A 17,754-nucleotide genomic window follows, 5' to 3' on the forward strand; every position below is an offset into this window, starting at 1 on the left:
TGCTGAGGAGGAGGCGGCTTAGCCTCAGGATTACACATAGCAAATTCCAAACTTTTTTTTTCCAGATTTTTTTTAAGGTTTCTCTCTAGTGGCTGTTGTCTCATTCATTCAATTGTGACTTTGCCTGAGCAACATTTTCTTGAGCCTGCAACTGCACAGGGCACTGTTCCTGGTACTTTAAGGGAGAAGTATAAGGTCAAGCACTGGGAGAGCACGGCCACCTAAGTGCTACTGGAACTAAGGGAAGGGGTCGTCACTTTCATCTGGAAGAGGAGCTTCCCCGAGGAGGCTGCGGCTTTAGAAGGACGTGGTTCATTTCGTTATAGAAGCCTGTGTGGTACTGACAGTAAATGAAGGAAGCTACACAAGTAATGCCGCAGTATTTGCATGAGAGGGGTGGGGGTCTCAACTAGAGCGGCCACATCTGTCTCTGTCCCCGTCTTTCTCTTCCCTGCCTGCTCCCAGCTCTCAGGTTCTTCCAGTCCGCCCCACATTAAATGAGGAGGAGCTGCTAATCTAACTGAAGCTTCACAACGGTCATTCGGCTGCAGCAGTCCGTGAGGCGGATGCTCAAGTTCAGCATCTGCTCCGCAGGCAGCTTTGCCTCCCTGTTACTGTTTTGGCAGCGATGAGAGGACCAGGGAGGGTTAGGTCCTCCGTGTGCCTGAGCAGCGAGCTGGGACACATGTTTCTCTCCTGCTTACAGAGGTCAGTGCGGGTAGAGGCCATGCACCTCAGGAGCAGGGTGCTCGGTGAAGCAGGCTGAGCAGTCTTAGCCTCTGTCCATCACTATGACCTAATGTTGTGAAAACCCCAACTCAATCTCAATTCGCACCAAGCCAGTTATTAGTTTAAATCAGCTGACAATTCTTCATGTAAATGTAAGGGGTTGCTGACGGCAGAAATGGTATCAAGGTAGATTTTAAAAATAATTGACATTGAAGGTTACTCAGACATGCAGTCTGTAGGCAAAGGTATCAGTCAGTCATGGGTCCTTATCTTCCTTTCCTTCAAATCAAGCCTCAATTCCTTTCTGAGCACAAGGTAAATCTTTATAGTCCAAAGTATCAAAAGCTCGCAGTTCTGGGAAGCTGCTCGTGCTCACTATACTGTACATTTCTAGATGGTAAAGAGTCCAGAACCACTTACGTCACTCTGTAGGTCATAGGCCTTCCTTGCCTGAATTACATCATTTTGGTCGGGATGGCATATCCACTGGTGCAGGTAATTGCGGTAATCAATATCACTGACAAGGCTCTGCCCCTGCTTGGCAGCCAGCACGGACACCATGTCCGCGGGTATGTTGACTTTGGCCTTCGTTTTGTGATAGTCCTCTTTGTAGAGTCTCTCATTCTGAATCTGGCCCGCATGCTCAAACCAAACCAGTTTCGGGTCATCTCTCATTGTTGGAACTCCGACGTAGTGGCCTTTCTGCTTTACGTGTTCGGCTTTGTACTTCAGCTGGGAGAAGAAGAACACAGACTCCATCAGCTTCGACAGATGCACAGGGCAAAGGGGTGGGAGCGCCGGAAACGCATGAGCAGCAGAAACTCAGCCCTCCAGGTTTTTTTTTGGTACCGGGAATCTAACTCATGACCTCAGGCTTGCCAGGCAAGCGCTTATGCCGCTGAGCTATATCCCCGGCCCAACCCCCAGTTTTTTGTGTGACACCCCCAGCCCAGAATTGTAAAAGCATTGAAATAATAAATAAATATGAAAAGTAATGATTTTAAATGTTTTAAAAAACATATACTTGTTCTATGTTTCTGGCAATATCTATTTGGAAGGCTAGAGATTTTAGAGAAGGCAGAGGTGTGAGAAAAAGTAAGGAAGTCAAACAACAGCTTTTGAAGAAAGAAGAAAGAGAATAAGGAGGCGGCCGAAAACCCCTGGGAAAAGACCCGAAGAGGAGCTCTGGTGGCCCGAGCGAGCTGCTCCCTGTCTGCCAGGCTGGAATGGAACATCCGTCCAGTGCCCTCTGCAGCTGGCACACCTGGCATTCCGCACAGGCAAGCCCGGCTTTCCCAAAGTGCGCACACCCTGGGAAGAATTACCTCACTCTGGACGTCACTGGAGTGATGGGCGTGAACGAACGGCACAGCGTCTGGAGGCAAAATATACCCTGTGGCCTTCTGCTTCTCCCAGCCTTCCTTGTAGAGGTACTAAGGGGAAGAGCGCCACGCAGGTTAAACGAGAAGTCACGTGCACAGAGTTCCCCTGGCTCCCTGAGGGTCTACATCCCCACCGGAAGAACCAGCCACCCAAGTGAAAACCCGACCTGGTCCAGGATCCGGGCAGCCTCTTGGGCCGTATGCAGCAGGGGCGTTTCTGTGAGGGTGTAGTTTGACTTGGTGGCGTTCCAGTCTTTCCGGTATTTAATCTAAAAGTAGCGACAAGGGGAGCGGTTACTTGACATTAAGAACGTCATGTTCTGCAGGCAAGTGCTGGCATCAAACATTCTGATGATGAAAATTTGTATCTTGGACAATGACAGCTCAGGTGCAAGGAGGCAGGAAATTTCAGAAATGAGAGCTGCATGACAGCATAATTCTCTTTCTTTCTTGCTTGCTTTCTTGCTTTTTTATCTTTTTCTTTTTAAAAGACAGTCTCACTATGCAGTTCAGGCTGCCCTTAAACTCACTATGTAGCCCAGGCTGGCCTCGAACTTGTGGTGATTCTCCTGCCTCTGCCTCCTGAGTGCTGGGATTACAGGTGTATATCACCAGTGCCTGGCACGATTGTGTCATTTTAGACCCATTGTATACTTACATCATCAAGGATCTCACCACTTTGCTTCGCTGTCACATAGTCAACTCTGTCATCCACAGGAGTAAAGTTGAGAGTTTCTATTTTTGTGCGATATTTTTTCTAAGAGGGAAAAAAGATCTTTTAGACAATTATAGTCCTTGGTCTTGGTGACTGAGATTTCCTAAATGCAAGGGTCCTTCTCAACTAGAGGCATTGAATGCCTTAAATAAGTGGCATCTTCGTGGCAACTTGGTTTTCTTCTCTGAATTTCACTTTTTAAACAAATGGGTTGGTTTCTTATCCCTCCCAGAGGTTTTAAAGTAGCAAGTCTGATTCCTTCTCAGAGTCATATCTTTATGTGTATGTGCGCAATCCATTTAACTGGACAAACTTTTCCCAGTATATTGCTAAAACTGTCAAAAGAATTTTTCAATTTTTACAATTCCAGGCATCAACGAGAGTGCGCTGGATATTATTATATTAGGGATGTGGTCTTCTAACTGTCATGGGAGCAGTACAGGACTATTTTGGTCCTGTTAAGGACCAAAATACATTTAAGCTATATATATAGCTTAAATTCCAGCAATTAAAAGTGATTAAAATTGCTGATATGAGATGACTATATTTTGGCTCATGTATTTTTGTTCATTTCCTTTGAAAATGTACTGGGCGACAGAACAAAACCTTGGCGTACCTCACTGAAGATATCCGCGGCATGTTTGGCGTGATTGACAGACACAGAATCGTTCGGCATCCACCCGATTCCACGTAACCATTCCAGGTCAGCCTTGTAAACAGCCTGTGGAGACAAGACCAGGATGGATTCAGCACCCCTGGCACCCTGGTTCCATCTAGCCTATCCAGAGATCTGATGGAGTGACACAGTTTAAACACTATAGAAGCCAAGAAGCAGCCAGATGACTAATATAAGAACATGAATTAGGGCACGTACTGCAACCAGCTGGAGGACAGTTCTTCTGTTTAACGTGGGTTTCCCACTGTACGGTGTCTGCACTCAGCAGTTTACTCCTGCTGGTTTCTTAAAAGGACAGTACAGTAGAAATTCTGGCATTGGTGGTTTTTTGGCTTTGTGCATGTCATACCTGGTATTTCTATTGACACAGTATTTTATAGTTGTTTTATACTGATTTATTTTGGTGTACTTTTCAATAGTAAGTAGTGTGTTCTTTTTTAAAAAACACGAATTAGCCTCAGTTCAGTTCTAGGTTATTGTTGCTATGTTATACCTAGAGCTGTATCTTCTAAATTTTCAAGATAAATGGGAAATCCTAGATTTGTACACAAAAATATCTTGCCCTAAAATTTGTGGCAACTTCACCCACAATTTCTCAGCTACTATGCTAATTAAAAAAGCGTGCCTGTGCTTAGATCCTATTTTACCGATATTTTATTTGATATAAACACTGACTGCTACCTAAATTCCATAGAAACAATATTTCCATAGTAGTTTTCTTTAACTTAATATTATTAAGACCAGTGTGCCGCTGTAATCCCAGCACTCTGGGAGACTGAGTGGGAGAATCAGAAGCTTCAGCTCAGCTTGGGTAACCTGACTTAGGGAGACAGGCCTGGAAAATAAAAAAGGGGGACTGTTGAGTGTGAGAGCTCTGGTTTCAATCTCTGGTATCATAAGAAAAAAACATTTATTCATTCACACTACTCTTTCTTTCTTTCTTTCTTTCTTTCTCTTTCTTTCTTTCTTTCTTTCTTTCTTTCTTTCTTTCTTTTGCTTTCTTTCTTTCTTCCTTCCTTCCTTTCTTTCTTTTTCCTTTCTTTCTTTCTTTTGCTTTCTTTCTTTCTTCCTTCCTTCCTTTCTTTCTTTTTTCTTTCTTTCTTTCTTTCTTTCTTTCTTTCTTTCTTTCTTTCTTTCTTTCTTTCTTTTCTTTCTTTCTTTCTTTCTTCCTTTCTTCCTTCCTTCCTTCCTCTCTCTTTCTTTCTTCCATTCTTTTTCTTTCTTCTGTTTTTTTCCCATTCCCCTACCTTCCCTTCAACCCCTCTTCCCTACCATGTATTTCTTACACAAAGACTCTTCCTGTTCTTGGTGATTTTGATACCACATCATAAAGCTTAACTGATGTCAGATCCTTGGCTGCATAAGGATGTGAAGTGATGACAAAAGGGTGGAACATAAGGAACTGTGTGAAAGTCACGGCGAGCTGTGGAAGAGCTCGTCCGAGCGTGTAGCCCACTCACATCACTCTGCAGCTCATAGGCTTTCTTGGCCTGAATCACGTCGTTCTGGTCAGGCATGCACGTCCACTGGTGCAGGTAGTGGCGATAATCGACGTCGCTGACCAGGGCCTGGGAATTTTTAGAATGCAGAACGGAAAGCATGTCTGCAGGGCTTTGGAACTTGCTCTTCCATTTGGCCCAGTGTAGCCGGTACTCTCTTTCATTCTGAAGCTTGTCAGCTATCAGGGCCCACCGGATCTTGTTGTCGTCCTTGGCTGTCCGGGTGCCCACATAGTGCCCCTTCTGCTTCTCATGCTCAAGCTTGTATTTATACTGCAGGTGGAGAACAAAGCAGATGGATCACAGCACGCCCTCTTGATGCGGCGTTCGCTTAACAAACTGAGAAGGTAAGCAAAGGCCCCACTCACATCACTGGCGATCTCCCTGGAGGCCTTGGCAGCCTGGATAGGGATGGCGTCCAGCCGCACGTCACAGTTCATCTTCACCTCGTCCCACCCCTCGCGGTAAATTTTCTGAAGAGGAGAAAACATAAGGTATCATTGCAGATTCACACTTAGCCCGTACCTCCAAGGGCTCGAGCAGAATTCATATCACAGGGGTACAGCCCCAGGACCTCAGAGCCAGGAAAATTCTTCTCCTCCTCACTCCTGGCCGAGGGCTGATGGCAAGGAGACCTCCCGACTCCTGGCCAGGTAGGTGATCCCCTCCCCTTAGCTATGAAGACCCCCGGCTGCGTTACAGCACCAGCTGGTGAACTCTCCAAACAAAACGGAATGTTGTGCTACTTACATTGCTCACGTTAAGAGCGTTGGCTCGTGCAAGGTTAATTTCTGGAGTATCTGGCATAATGTGGATTGAAGTTTTATCTTTGTCCCAAACTTCTCTATACTTTGGCTATGGAAAGAACCAATAATAACAAAATCACTTCACAATCTGTAATTTTGTTAGTTTCAGTAGATAACTTTTAACTTTCTGTTTGGATTTGATAAAAAATTTTTTTTCATGTTGAGGCAAAGGTCTTTAGGGTCTTTTCGTATAAGTTACTCAGACTTAATATGGGGTCTATATCATCTTTTATTAATACTTGGAGTCACTGAAAATCAATAAGCACAAACAAAGTACTGCTGTTGATGTTTCTTACTAAGGTTTTTGTTCTCATCAGTATTATTATTAGAAACTGAATACCAGATTAATTTATTTTTATTTGTAATTCAAATTCAATTTGCATAGGAACAAAACGACTTACAATGCTAATATTTTCAGCATTTGATTTAGCAAGGACAACTTCAGGGGTGTCAACAATACTTGTGTACTTGAGCTTCACCACAGGCGTCCGGTAGACGCTGTCAGATAAGATCTCCTGGGCATTTTTGACTCTCAGGACTTCAGGAGACCCTTCAGGCATCCAGCCAATGCCACGCAGCCACTCCAGGTCAGCCTTGTAGATGGCCTGGAAGGAAAGCACGGTTAGGTAGGAGAGGATATTTTGTCTTTCGTGGTGGGGGTAAAACAAGGAAGCAGTTTTTCATGCTATACTTTATCTTCCATAAGCAAAGTGTAATACTGAGTGCTGGCCGGGCAAGCGGGATCCCTCATGCACGCAGAGCACACTGCCTTGCTTTGCTTTCTGTGGCAGGAAGCCTATGAGAGCTCGGGAAGGCAGAAGGACATGCAAGCAGCTCTCCGCAAGCACGGGTGATTTCTGACTGATACTCAGGCAGTCGTCAGACTAACTAATGGGGGTTTTCAAAGCGATAATGATAAGCTCTCTAGGAAGTTTTCTACAGAGCAGCCAGAATGAATGTTTCCAACTTGGTAGTTCAGATCTGACGGGACAAGTTCCACTGCGATGGTTCCCGCCTGCTCTAAGATAGAGACCAGAGTCTCAGCTCGGACGAGGGGATGGCTGGTCTGGCCCCGCTTCCCCTGCTCCTCCAGCCTCCTCTCGTCATGCCCTGTGCGTGCTGGTGCTGGCCCCACTGCTGTACCTGCCGCAGCGCCCGTGAGGATGCTGAACATCTGTAAGCCACCCCCACCCACCCCCAGCCTGCACCTTCTCTCTGGAGCTCGCCTGACTTCTCCTCACAGCCCCAACGTCACTCCTCCTCGGCCATCCTGGCTTTTTCTGATACTCTTAAGTAGCATCTACTTCTTTGTTATCGATATATACCCCCTAAATGTAGAAACTAGGTCTTATTTTCTCTCTCCCTTATTCACCTTTGTACCTTTGGTGCTAACACAATGCCTGATGTGTGACATATTACAAATAATTTTTAAAAAATAAATAAGAACTCAGAGCTGCATATGGTGGCATGAGCCCGTAGCCCCGCCACTCAGGAGGCTGAAGCTGGAGGATCACCTGAGTGAGAAGCTACCTTGGCAACACTGTGAGGACCGGTCTCAATGAAAAGAATTCTATCACTCCTACACCATCTAGGTCTCAACTGAGTTTTCTTTAGTCTAAGATATAGCATGGCCATTTTCATTGGGATTTGCAAAATTTTGGTTATCTAAATCTGCTTCCCCACATATAGATAAAAGGTCAAGCAGGTAAAATTGTTCTATGTCAAATTCTAGTTATTAATTTTATAGAAAGCCAATGTGCTGCTCAGAAATGGTATTTTAAGGGCTGGGGTACCGATCAGTGGCACAAGCGCCTGCTTGGCAAGTGTGAGGTCGTGAGTTTGATTCCTGGTACCAAAAAAAGAAATGATGTTTTAGTTACAGGATACAAATATCAGGCTAAAATAATAGTAAAAAGAGTGAAAATTATTGGAAAATCTCTAAGGAAGAAGGGCGTATTTTTTAGTGTTTAATATAATGGGTCTTCAAAATTCAGAAGCAGGAATTCAAAGATTACATACAGATTGTAAAATATTTTAAAGACTTTTTAAAAGAATGTGATTGTTATATGTGCTTCAGTTTATTCATGTGGCTCATATTAACGGAGAGACTGCCTTTCACTTAAACTGCCCACTCCCACGCTACCACATGCAGCTCATTTCAAGGGATGACACATTGGGCTGTAGCAAGTTAATGTTCTTTAAGAAAAAGAAAAGTATCTCTTGAAGTACAAGGAAACCAGATTCAAATAATTTAAAGAAAGTGTCCACTCTGCACAAAAACTAAATAACTTTTTTTCCTTATTTTGGTACCAGGAATTGAACTCACAACCTTGCACTTGCCAGGCAGGAGCTTTAACGCTGAGCTATATCACCCACCCCAAGAACTGAATAACCCTATGGAACCCATCATTCCTGAAAGGTTGAATAAGTTATAAAATATGAGTAAGTCTAAAAATGTCTTTGGTAAATTAATGACACACTATGTTGCGAAGAACATCCAGTTAGGGGAAACAAGGGAGTTTAGAGCATAGTACCAACTTCTGAAATTAATTTCAAGGAAGACATCCCTGCCTTTCTTCAATATAAAGTTGAAGGACCATGAATTTCTTATTGTTAATAAACTGTAAATAATATACACGCTCCTAAACCAATAGAAAAAATTTGGTAGCCCATTTGAACAACGAGAATGAAAACTTTCTGAACAAATATGGCAGTAAGATAGGCAATCAATAAATTTGGTTAAATCCTAAAGGGAACTTCCTGTATGAAGAGAGATGCGTTTTCCAGCAAGGGAGAATTGGAAGGATTCAGCATGCCAAGCGGAGGAAGGCTTTCTCCCTGAGGGACAGACTTACATCACTTTGCAGGTCGTAGGCTTTCCTGGCTTGGATCACATCATTCTGGTCAGGAAAGCAAGACCACTGGTGCAGGTAGTGCCGATAGTCCACGTTACTTGCCAGCGCCTGGCCCTCTTTGGCGGCGTTGATGGACACCATGTCTCCCGGGATGGTGATCTTGGCCTTGTGGTCATTGTAGGCTTTTTTGTACAGCCTGTCATTCTGCATCTTCAACACCTTTGCTGCCCAAACCAACTTTGGATCTTCCTTGGCACTGCGGCATCCGATGTAGTGGCCTTTCTGCTTCTCGTAAGCAGTTTTGTACAGATACTGGTGGATATGAACAGAGGACGAAAGAGGGGTTTACAAACTCACTTTTTCCAAGAAGCCTAATAAAAATAATTCCACTTCCCTTAGATTATTTTGGACATTGTTTTTCTTCAAATTCATACTTTATGTTTTATACTTCTTGTTACACTGACTTCTATAGGCATGTTTGAAAATATTGTGAGCACCCCTACGGCAAGAATTGTGCTCTGAATCAGCTCCCAGTACAACCTTCTCCAGCATTCCCCAAACTTCGATCATTGCTGCCTTCGGATGTTTCGCCATAACCTAGTATAACCTGGACTTCATATTGCTTTAAGTCAAATTACTTCTTCGTTTAAATAAATTTATTTTAAACTATGTTTATTTTAAACTATGTTTATTTTAAACTATGTTTATTTTAAACTATGTTTATTTTAAACTATGTTTATTTTAAACTATGTTTATTTTTAAACTTTATTTTAAATTTATAAGCCTATCTATCTAAATAGAAAGACAATCAGTATTTTTCTGGTACACATTAAAACAACCACGTAGCTCTTTAAAGAAATAATTACTGGTGTATCACATAAAATGACCTCAGGAACCACCAATGGTGTGCATGGTACCCTGGAGTAACAACAGAATTCTCTGTATTCACTAGGTCTCTAGAAGTGCTTATAAATTGGCTGAGAAGATTTGGGAGAGAAAAGTAACATCAGTGCTTAAACATAAGAATTGCAGAAGTAAATGTAGGTGCAAGAGGCTTCTCAAACCGTTAGACAAGTTGTTCTGAAATTTGGGATTTTTACATAATATACTAGTAAACATGAATGCATTCTATTTTAAGTCCTGGGTATTAAGTTAAGCTGTCTCTGCGGCCACTGCGTGGAGTTTTGTGGGAGTGGGGCAGGGAAGAGCTCACATCGCTGGCGATGTCCCGAGAGGCCTTGGCGTGCTGGATCCCGATGGCATCGGCGCGTATGTCGTACCCTGTCATCTTCACATCTTCCCAAGCTTGCTGGTAGTGTTTCTGCAAATGAGGATTGCAGTGCCGGGGTCAGCCTAGGACGGGGCTGCAGCGTCTGCGTTACACAAGCGTACGCAGCTCTGCACAGCTAGGTATGGTGAGCGTAAAGACTGGAAATGAAAGGAATGGTAGAAAAACGCCCCCTGCCAGGTTTTCTTTGGGTACACAGACAGAGGCTTGGGGTGGACGGAGAGCGCTGGGAAGCCGTGAGTAGGCGGCGCCTTACGTTGCTGATCTGGATGGCGTTGAGTTTGGACTGCAGCATCAGCGGGGTGTCGGCGGGCACGTTCACGTTGGCCTTCTCTTTGTCCCAGGCATCGCGGTACAGCGGCTGGCAAAAGGGGAAGGCGGTGCCGTGGCGATGACCATCACAGGAATAGAATGTTGTTATCTATCTGTTACTTTAAAGTTAACTTTGCTGGTGCACTTTCCATAACACAGCGGTCATGCTCACCCTAGGGAATTTGTACCTTGCCGGACGTACCTTGGGTCTTCCGTTACCCTCATTCCCCTCCCTCCCTTCAGCCCTTCTCCCCCGCCTTAGTTACAAAAGCTTTTGAAATTTTTTTTCTTCTATTCTCTTTTTTTCTTTTCTCTTCCTTCGTTTTCCCATCCCTCCTCCCTAGTTCCCCTCCCATTTGAAAATTTTCTTCCTATTTCACAATATCTATTAGACATTTTGGTCCTTATTTGTCCTTTTGGTTTCTCACACCCGAGAAACAATGTGATATTTAAGCATGTGTGTCTGATTTATTTCACTGGAAGAGAATGGTCTCAAGGTGCCTCTATTTACCTAGAAATGTCTCAGGTTTATCCTTCTTTGTGGCAGAGCAGTGCTCTATTGTATAAAAAAAGCCTCACATCTTCTTTAGCCACATGAATAAAATTTTAAATGAAATTACAAGTTATCTTTAGATGTTCTCTGATATAAATGCATATCACATTTTTTCTTCATATTTAAAAGATGCCAAGTGACTTCAATAATACATTCAACTTTAAAGATAATACGCAATGTACTAACCACTGTTACTCTCCTACAATCTTGTTTTGAAATTTTATACCATTGTTTTTATTGTTTTTCTTTTCTTTAAAATAAAAAAAAATTTAAAACTGCATTCATATGTGACACAATGTAAATTTAAAATGATTCATTTATATGGTAGTAAATTCATCCTTTCCCATTCATTTGCATCTAATTTTTGATCAGGGAGTCCACTTCACAGCTAACTGCTAATCCACATTGCTAATCAGGGCTTTGCTCTGTTGGCCCAGGTAACTGTCAGTGTGAAATAGCAAGATGGCTCCTGCACCTCTCAGCCTATTTCGTGACTGAATAGCCACAAAATGGTGATAATTCTGTGATTACAGAGTTAAGAGGTAGACCTTATTATGGGCTGATTCTCAAAATGTGTTTTAAGTATAAGTGAGAATCTGGACACACTTGTGTTGAGCACAGATACATCCAAGCAAATGAAGTACAGAGATAGCTAACTGACTGAATATATTAAGATCTATGTGGACATACGTCCACTCAAGATCTTAATGCTGTGATGCTGGTAGGTATTTTTGTTTTGTTTTTTTGTAGCAGGAATCAAACTCAGGACCTTGTGCTTGCCAGGCAGGGGCTTGTGCCGCTGAGCTATTTCCCGGCCCAAGGTTGGCAGTTTAAAATTCACCTCTAGAGTCCTTGGTTGGGATTTCAATTTATCTGACGATGTCACCAACCCGGCTTACCTCGCTGATCTGTACAGCATTGATCTTTGCCAAGATCACTTCGGGGGTGTCAACAATGCTGGTGAATTTGAGAGCCTCGGGCCTTGTACGATACAACTTTTCATTCAAAAGATTCTGAGCATTCTTCACTCTCAGCACATCCACAGAACCCTCTGTCAACCATCCGATGCCCTTCATCCATTCCAGGTCTGATTTGTACACATTCTACATGGAGAAAAGGAACACACAGGGGAAGAATCAGACTTGCCCACAGAATTTGATGTTTGCTAACCATACACCATCTCTCCTTAAATCAGCTGGGTGGGCAGTCAGTGGAATTCAAGGATGAATTACATAGAATAAGAGACCATTCATCTTGGTGAATAAAGTCCTGCTACCGTAAGGAAGCATCCTTTGTAAGGCAGAAAATGTTTTTTAAAATTCTCTACTACTGTGAATTGTACAGGAGAGTGTACAATACTGTTAAGAGTATCTGTTAAGGTTCTGATAAGATTATCAGAGATTTTGGTTCTGTTAAGATTAGCACTTAAATTATGCCTCTGGAGAGTACACTGTAGTTAAATACACACACATGAATCTCTCTAGAGTCTGGTGATAGAACATACGCACATCACTCTGCAGCTCGTAGGCTTTCTTAGCCTGGATCACGTCGTTCTGATCCGGTAGACACGTCCACTGGTGCAGATAATTGCGATAATCAATGTCGCTAACCAGGACCTGGCACTTCTTGGCTTGAACAATTGACATCATGTCCAAGGGTGTGTTGTAAATTCCCTTAGACTTCTCATAAGCTTTCTTGTATTCTCTGTCGCTCTGGATCTTGGCAGCATGTATAGACCACACCAGCTTGGGGTCGTCTTGTAAGGAGCGGAAGCCCACGTGGTGGCCTAGCTGCTTGCGGTAGCCTTCTTTGTATTTATACTAAAGTTGTGAAAAACAGATAAAAAGACATAGGAAGATAATGCGTTAAGATTTTTCCTTAAATGATTTCAGGATGTTTTCTTAACCTTAATATAAATTAGCTTAATGCCAGTAGTCATTACATATTTCAGTTTGACAAAAGTTTTGGTAGCTTTTTTTTTTTTAAAGAAAGGAGTAAATCCAGAAGGAAATAGTACGGAAAACAAAAGTAATAAAAAATAATAGCGAACATTTACTGAGCAATCACTGTATGCTAGACACTCTTAGGAGAGCCTTAAACATGTTAGAACTGATTCATAAGAAGCTGCTGCTTTTCCTTCAAAAATGGTTGAATAGCAGCAGTGACAGTCACCGTTCATTCTCACAGGCTCTGGGCGAGCCCCTGTTTCAGGTGGAGAAATAAGGTGTGCTGAGCCAGGCTGCCCAGCAAGCGCAGCTTTAGGCAGCTGGTCTCCCAGGAGTCCTGAAGGTACCACAGGTAGGAACGGTTCGCTGGTGTGGCTTTGGAAACAGGCAAGAAATGTGTACATTTCAGGGACAGAAAGGTAACGTCAGAAGACAGAAAAAGGTCTGTGGGCGAGTTTCCACCTGATGAGCATCTTGGGACTGGAGCAAGACGGTGCCCTTCTCTGCCGTCCCCTCCCCTCCCCTTCTCTCCCCTCCCCTCCTCTTCTCTCCCCTCCCCTCCCCTTCTCTCCCCTCCCTTCCCCTTTTCCATGTTTGGCCAACACAGGAAAGTCTGGACCAAAGGGAGAGGGAGAAATCTGGCATTAAGGAGGTCGGTGTGAGTCAGTGCCGGTCACTGGTTACTACAGGTCAGTGTGAGGAAGGGAAAGAAGGAAACGTCAGGATGCATGAGATAAAGACAAACAGGAGCCAGAGAAAAGAAACAAAGCAGCTTAAAGATCTGCAGTTGAGAGGGGGGTAAGTTTTTTTATTTAAGAGAAAAAAAATTTCAAAACAAGATATAGGAGGGTGACAGTGGCTAATACATTGCGTGTTGTTATCTTTAAATGAGTTACTCGGAGTGAAGATATCAGCATTGAATTGTCCTAACAATATTAGCACGAACCTTTCTTTTCAATGAGCTAAGAGAAATTAGTAAACTATCTTGACTATCATATATATGTATATAAAATGTATAATGTTTTTATTTTTTCTGCTTTTCCCTTTTCTTCCTTTCTCCATTCAAGTAGGGGTAAGCTGGGCGGGATAATACTTTTGACTCTTAATAAGTTGTAAAATTAGGGTTAAATGAATTTGAAAATGCTACTAAGAGTATTTTGCGTAAATTTTCAGTATAAAGTGACATTTTATAGTAGGCATGATTTCAGTCATAAGTCTTAACAGGTGTGAAACTACAACTACCTATATAGATGTAGTTGGGGGGACAAAATGATATACTGGTTATTGAATTTTCCAAAAACTCTTCATAAAGATTCTTCATGATATTTTGTTTTTACTCAGAAACCATGCAGACATTATTTAAATACATGCTATTGGGTCTGTGTTTCTAGGGAATCCTGACCCGTACAATGTTATCCCACTTTAATATTTTTAAATACAGAAAGACTTTAGCACAAGACATAACGCAACTGCTGCATGATTTAAAAATAAAAATTCTTGAGAACTAGTTGCCCTATTTGCTCCATCGAGGAAAAAGAAAATAAAAGGAAGTTACCTCACTGGCAATTTCCCTGGAGGCTTTGGCGTGTTTGATTTCAATGGCATCAACTCTTAAGTCATAGCCTTTCTGCTTGGCCTCATCCCAGTCCTTTTGGTACAGTTTCTATTGAGAGAAAACATGGGTTTGCTTACAAGAACTGAAAATCAGCAAGTATATTCAAGGAAATCATAGTATAAATCATAAGCCGTAATGTTAAGAAGACAACATACAGAAAAAATACTAATTTTTGACTTCTTATTGGCTATTTTGTAAAATATAGGATACTTCTGACTAAAATTTTAAAGCTAAACATCTAGCTCTATTAATGTTTGAATATTTATATTCATTACAATGTGGTATACATTTGAAAATATTCCACTACACAGCACATGGAAGCTAAGGATCTATGGCAAAGCCTGAGACCCTTCATCAAGGTACAAGAGATCTGATAAGGTTTTTGTTTGCTTGTCTTTTGTTTGTTTGTTATGTTTTTTGTTTTTTGAGACAGGGTCTCACTGTGTAGTCCAGGCTGGCCTTGAACTCACTATGTAGACCAGTGGCCTCAAACTCACAGCAATCCTCTTGCCTCAGTCTTCCAAGTGCTGGGAATACAGGTGTGCACCACCGTACTCAGCGAATTTTTTCTAATTTTGATTTTGCCCACCACTCATTTTTGCTAAAGGGATGGGATGTAGGTATCATGTACGCCATTCTATTCTTTGGATGTAATTTAAATTGTCTTTTGTTTTTTATGTGGCTTTCAAGAACGTCCTTGGTCAATCAAAAGGCCCAAAGAGACCAGAGACACTGCGGGCAGTCCGGAGGCACCGCACTAGGGCTTTGTTACTCCCGGGTAACATAGAGAGAGCCAAGCACAGACACTGGACACAGGGAGGTGACGCAGAGTTGGAAGGAAGCTGGGCGTGGTGGCATGTGCTAGTCATCCCAGCTTCTTAGGGAGCTGAGCCCGGGGATTGCAAGCTGGAAGCCAGCTTGGGCAACTTAGCAAGATCCTGCCTCGAAATAAAATAAAAAAGGGATGAGGATGTAGGTCAGGGATACAGCCTTTGCCTCGTATACGCGAGAGATCTTGGGTTCTATCCCTGCTGCTGAAGAAAAAAGGTTGGAAGGAAAACGTTGAAGGACCCTCATCTCCTGACTTCCACAGTCTAGGCACCCCGAGTACATCTCTGTCAACATTTGAAAGAAAAATTTCCACTGATTTGCACTGGGAATGACAGCTAACAGTAAGCATGGCACAAAAAGCCGTGAACGTCTCTAAGGTAGATAATGTGTCCACTGTAACACACTCTTTAAGCTGACAGGTAATGAACATTTTGTCCAGAAAGACTTTTACACTGCATCTTTAGGCCCCTTACATTGCTGATCTGCAAGGCATTGATCTGGGCCTGCAGCATGACTGGAGTATCTGAAGGGATGGAAATGTTGGTTTTATCTTTGTTCCAGGCTTCTTGATACAGCTTCTGTAGAGAGAAAGAAATTGCCACTTTAATTCAGCGATGGAGAATGAATATTTGAAACATTAAGCCTCAGCACCTGCTTTATCTGGAAAAATGCTCCTATATGTGCTTATAAGGATTAATTTGGCTAGCCAATGGCACATAGATATTTGGCCAAACATTATTTTGAGTGTTTCTGAGTAGGCACTTTTCAGATGGAATTGACACATGTAAACATAAAGCAAAGTGCTCGCCACAGTGTGAGTGGGTCTCATCCAATCAGTCGAAGCCTTAAGGCTTGACCTCCCCAGGCCAAAAAGGACTTCTGACTTGGAGTTTGAGCTGCAGCTCTTCCCTGGGCTTCTGACCTGTGGGCTGACCTCGCAGATTTGGGTCTTCTCAGGCTGAGCAAGTGCAAGAATCCATTCCTTAAAACCTCCACCGCTTTCCCTCTCCTCCCCTCTCCTATTGGTGTGTACGACACAGGTGTGATTAAAACATACCATGAATGTACACATTTTAAACATTTACTACGGTAAAAGACACTGCCATCGGCCACGCTTGTTCTGTCCTTCTTGCCGCTTTCGGAAGCAGCTCTGAGGTCCTCCTTCACGAGTGTCTTTGGTTGCACTGCTGTGGCTGCCTCAGTGATCTGAGTAGATTCGAAACGCTACCTTTCAGGGTCATTCTGACTTTGGGGATGAGTGTATAAGTTGCCCGGCGCCAGCTCTAGTGCGTAAAGGGGCTGAGGACCCGCTGTACTGTAGGCTGTACAAGCCCGCCTTTCCGCTGGATGGCACGCAGCAGGAATAGCATGCACTGCAGAGCTCATCACCTCTCCGAAAGACACTCACGAAAGAAGATGCTCAGAACTGCTTCAGGAATGGCGGGAAGGGTGTGGTTAGGACTGAGGGCAACGTGTCTTTTACTGTGATGAATGTTAACAATTCAAGCCTTCACTGTATGTTTTGATCATCCCTTCTACTTCCCAGTGAGTATTTTTCTACAGAACCCAGACCCATGCAATGTTATAACATTTATTACATAGTATTATGTTGCGTGTCTTGGTATTCACAGGAGTAAAGTAAATATTTACTTCCCTGAATTACCGTGGAGTGGTACTTCTCATTTTAATGATTCCAAGTATGCCTGGGAAGGAAAGGCATGGAGCATCTGTCAGAGCTCCGCTGTGCGTGTATTCACTGGACAAGTGCAGAGACCCTCGGAATCTAGTACAGCTGTGAGGAGAGCGGCCTGCGTGCTGGGTCTCACTGCCACATCTAAGTACGAACCCAGGAAAATGAAAGCTTGTTGGTAAGATGGTTCTTACTTCACTCATTTGTAGAGAGTTGGCTTTGGCCAGGACAATCTCTGGAGTGTCCACAATGCAGGTGAATTTCAGGGCTTCTCGTGGCGTTCTGTAGAGCCTTTCATTTATCAGATTCTGAGCACCCTTGACTCTGGTCATTTCTACAGAGCCTTCAGGCATCCAGCCAATGCCACGCAGCCATTCCAGGTCTGCTTTGTACACGTTCTACAGAGATGTTAGACAAAGATGTTGTTCCACACGTTAGACACATCACTCCTTAGCTGCGAAATACAGTACTTGGGGCCGAGGGGATCAGGCCCTGGAGATAGATCTAAAACACGCACCGGAAGACCTAAGACCTTCTATGACTCAGGATTTAATATCAATGGCAAAAGTAATTTGTAGAAGCATAATTGTTTATATTAGCTATGAATAATAATAAATATTATTAATAATGAATTCCATGATATAATTATTTGACATTTCAAAAAATTATATACTTGCAAAAATTTTAAAGGGGACTTTTGTTGAATCTCAGTCCATTTTAACCATGTAATAACTGAACCAGTATCATAGTGTGCAGTGTTTTGGATCTAGCAAAGCAATGGCAATTATTTTAAAAACACATTTAATATTTGTTTGAAATATATTTTCATTGCCAGAATTACCAATGACATAAAGAAA

The 17,754-nt window shown here is 42.8% G+C and overlaps 1 protein-coding gene across 1 annotated transcript in view; it reads right to left on the reverse strand.

Annotated features, from left to right (window-relative positions):
• Nucleotides 1–17,754, reverse strand: part of Neb (nebulin) — a 199,256-nt gene that overhangs the window by 67,961 nt on the left and 113,541 nt on the right. The window contains exons 78-94 of the mRNA XM_013517490.1: nucleotides 17,092–17,295; nucleotides 15,681–15,785; nucleotides 14,317–14,424; nucleotides 12,324–12,635; nucleotides 11,715–11,918; nucleotides 10,207–10,311; nucleotides 9,876–9,983; nucleotides 8,663–8,974; nucleotides 6,209–6,412; nucleotides 5,752–5,856; nucleotides 5,370–5,474; nucleotides 4,963–5,274; nucleotides 3,443–3,547; nucleotides 2,770–2,868; nucleotides 2,279–2,380; nucleotides 2,055–2,162; nucleotides 1,150–1,461 (exon numbers count right to left, since the gene is read on the reverse strand). Coding sequence (XP_013372944.1) covers nucleotides 1,150–1,461; nucleotides 2,055–2,162; nucleotides 2,279–2,380; nucleotides 2,770–2,868; nucleotides 3,443–3,547; nucleotides 4,963–5,274; nucleotides 5,370–5,474; nucleotides 5,752–5,856; nucleotides 6,209–6,412; nucleotides 8,663–8,974; nucleotides 9,876–9,983; nucleotides 10,207–10,311; nucleotides 11,715–11,918; nucleotides 12,324–12,635; nucleotides 14,317–14,424; nucleotides 15,681–15,785; nucleotides 17,092–17,295 — 2,910 coding nt within the window. The remainder of the gene's footprint in view (nucleotides 1–1,149; nucleotides 1,462–2,054; nucleotides 2,163–2,278; nucleotides 2,381–2,769; nucleotides 2,869–3,442; nucleotides 3,548–4,962; nucleotides 5,275–5,369; nucleotides 5,475–5,751; nucleotides 5,857–6,208; nucleotides 6,413–8,662; nucleotides 8,975–9,875; nucleotides 9,984–10,206; nucleotides 10,312–11,714; nucleotides 11,919–12,323; nucleotides 12,636–14,316; nucleotides 14,425–15,680; nucleotides 15,786–17,091; nucleotides 17,296–17,754) is intronic.

This window comes from Chinchilla lanigera, unplaced genomic scaffold (genome assembly GCF_000276665.1).
Source record: "Chinchilla lanigera isolate Chin_1 unplaced genomic scaffold, ChiLan1.0 scaffold00039, whole genome shotgun sequence".
Taxonomy (NCBI): Eukaryota; Metazoa; Chordata; class Mammalia; order Rodentia; family Chinchillidae; genus Chinchilla; species Chinchilla lanigera.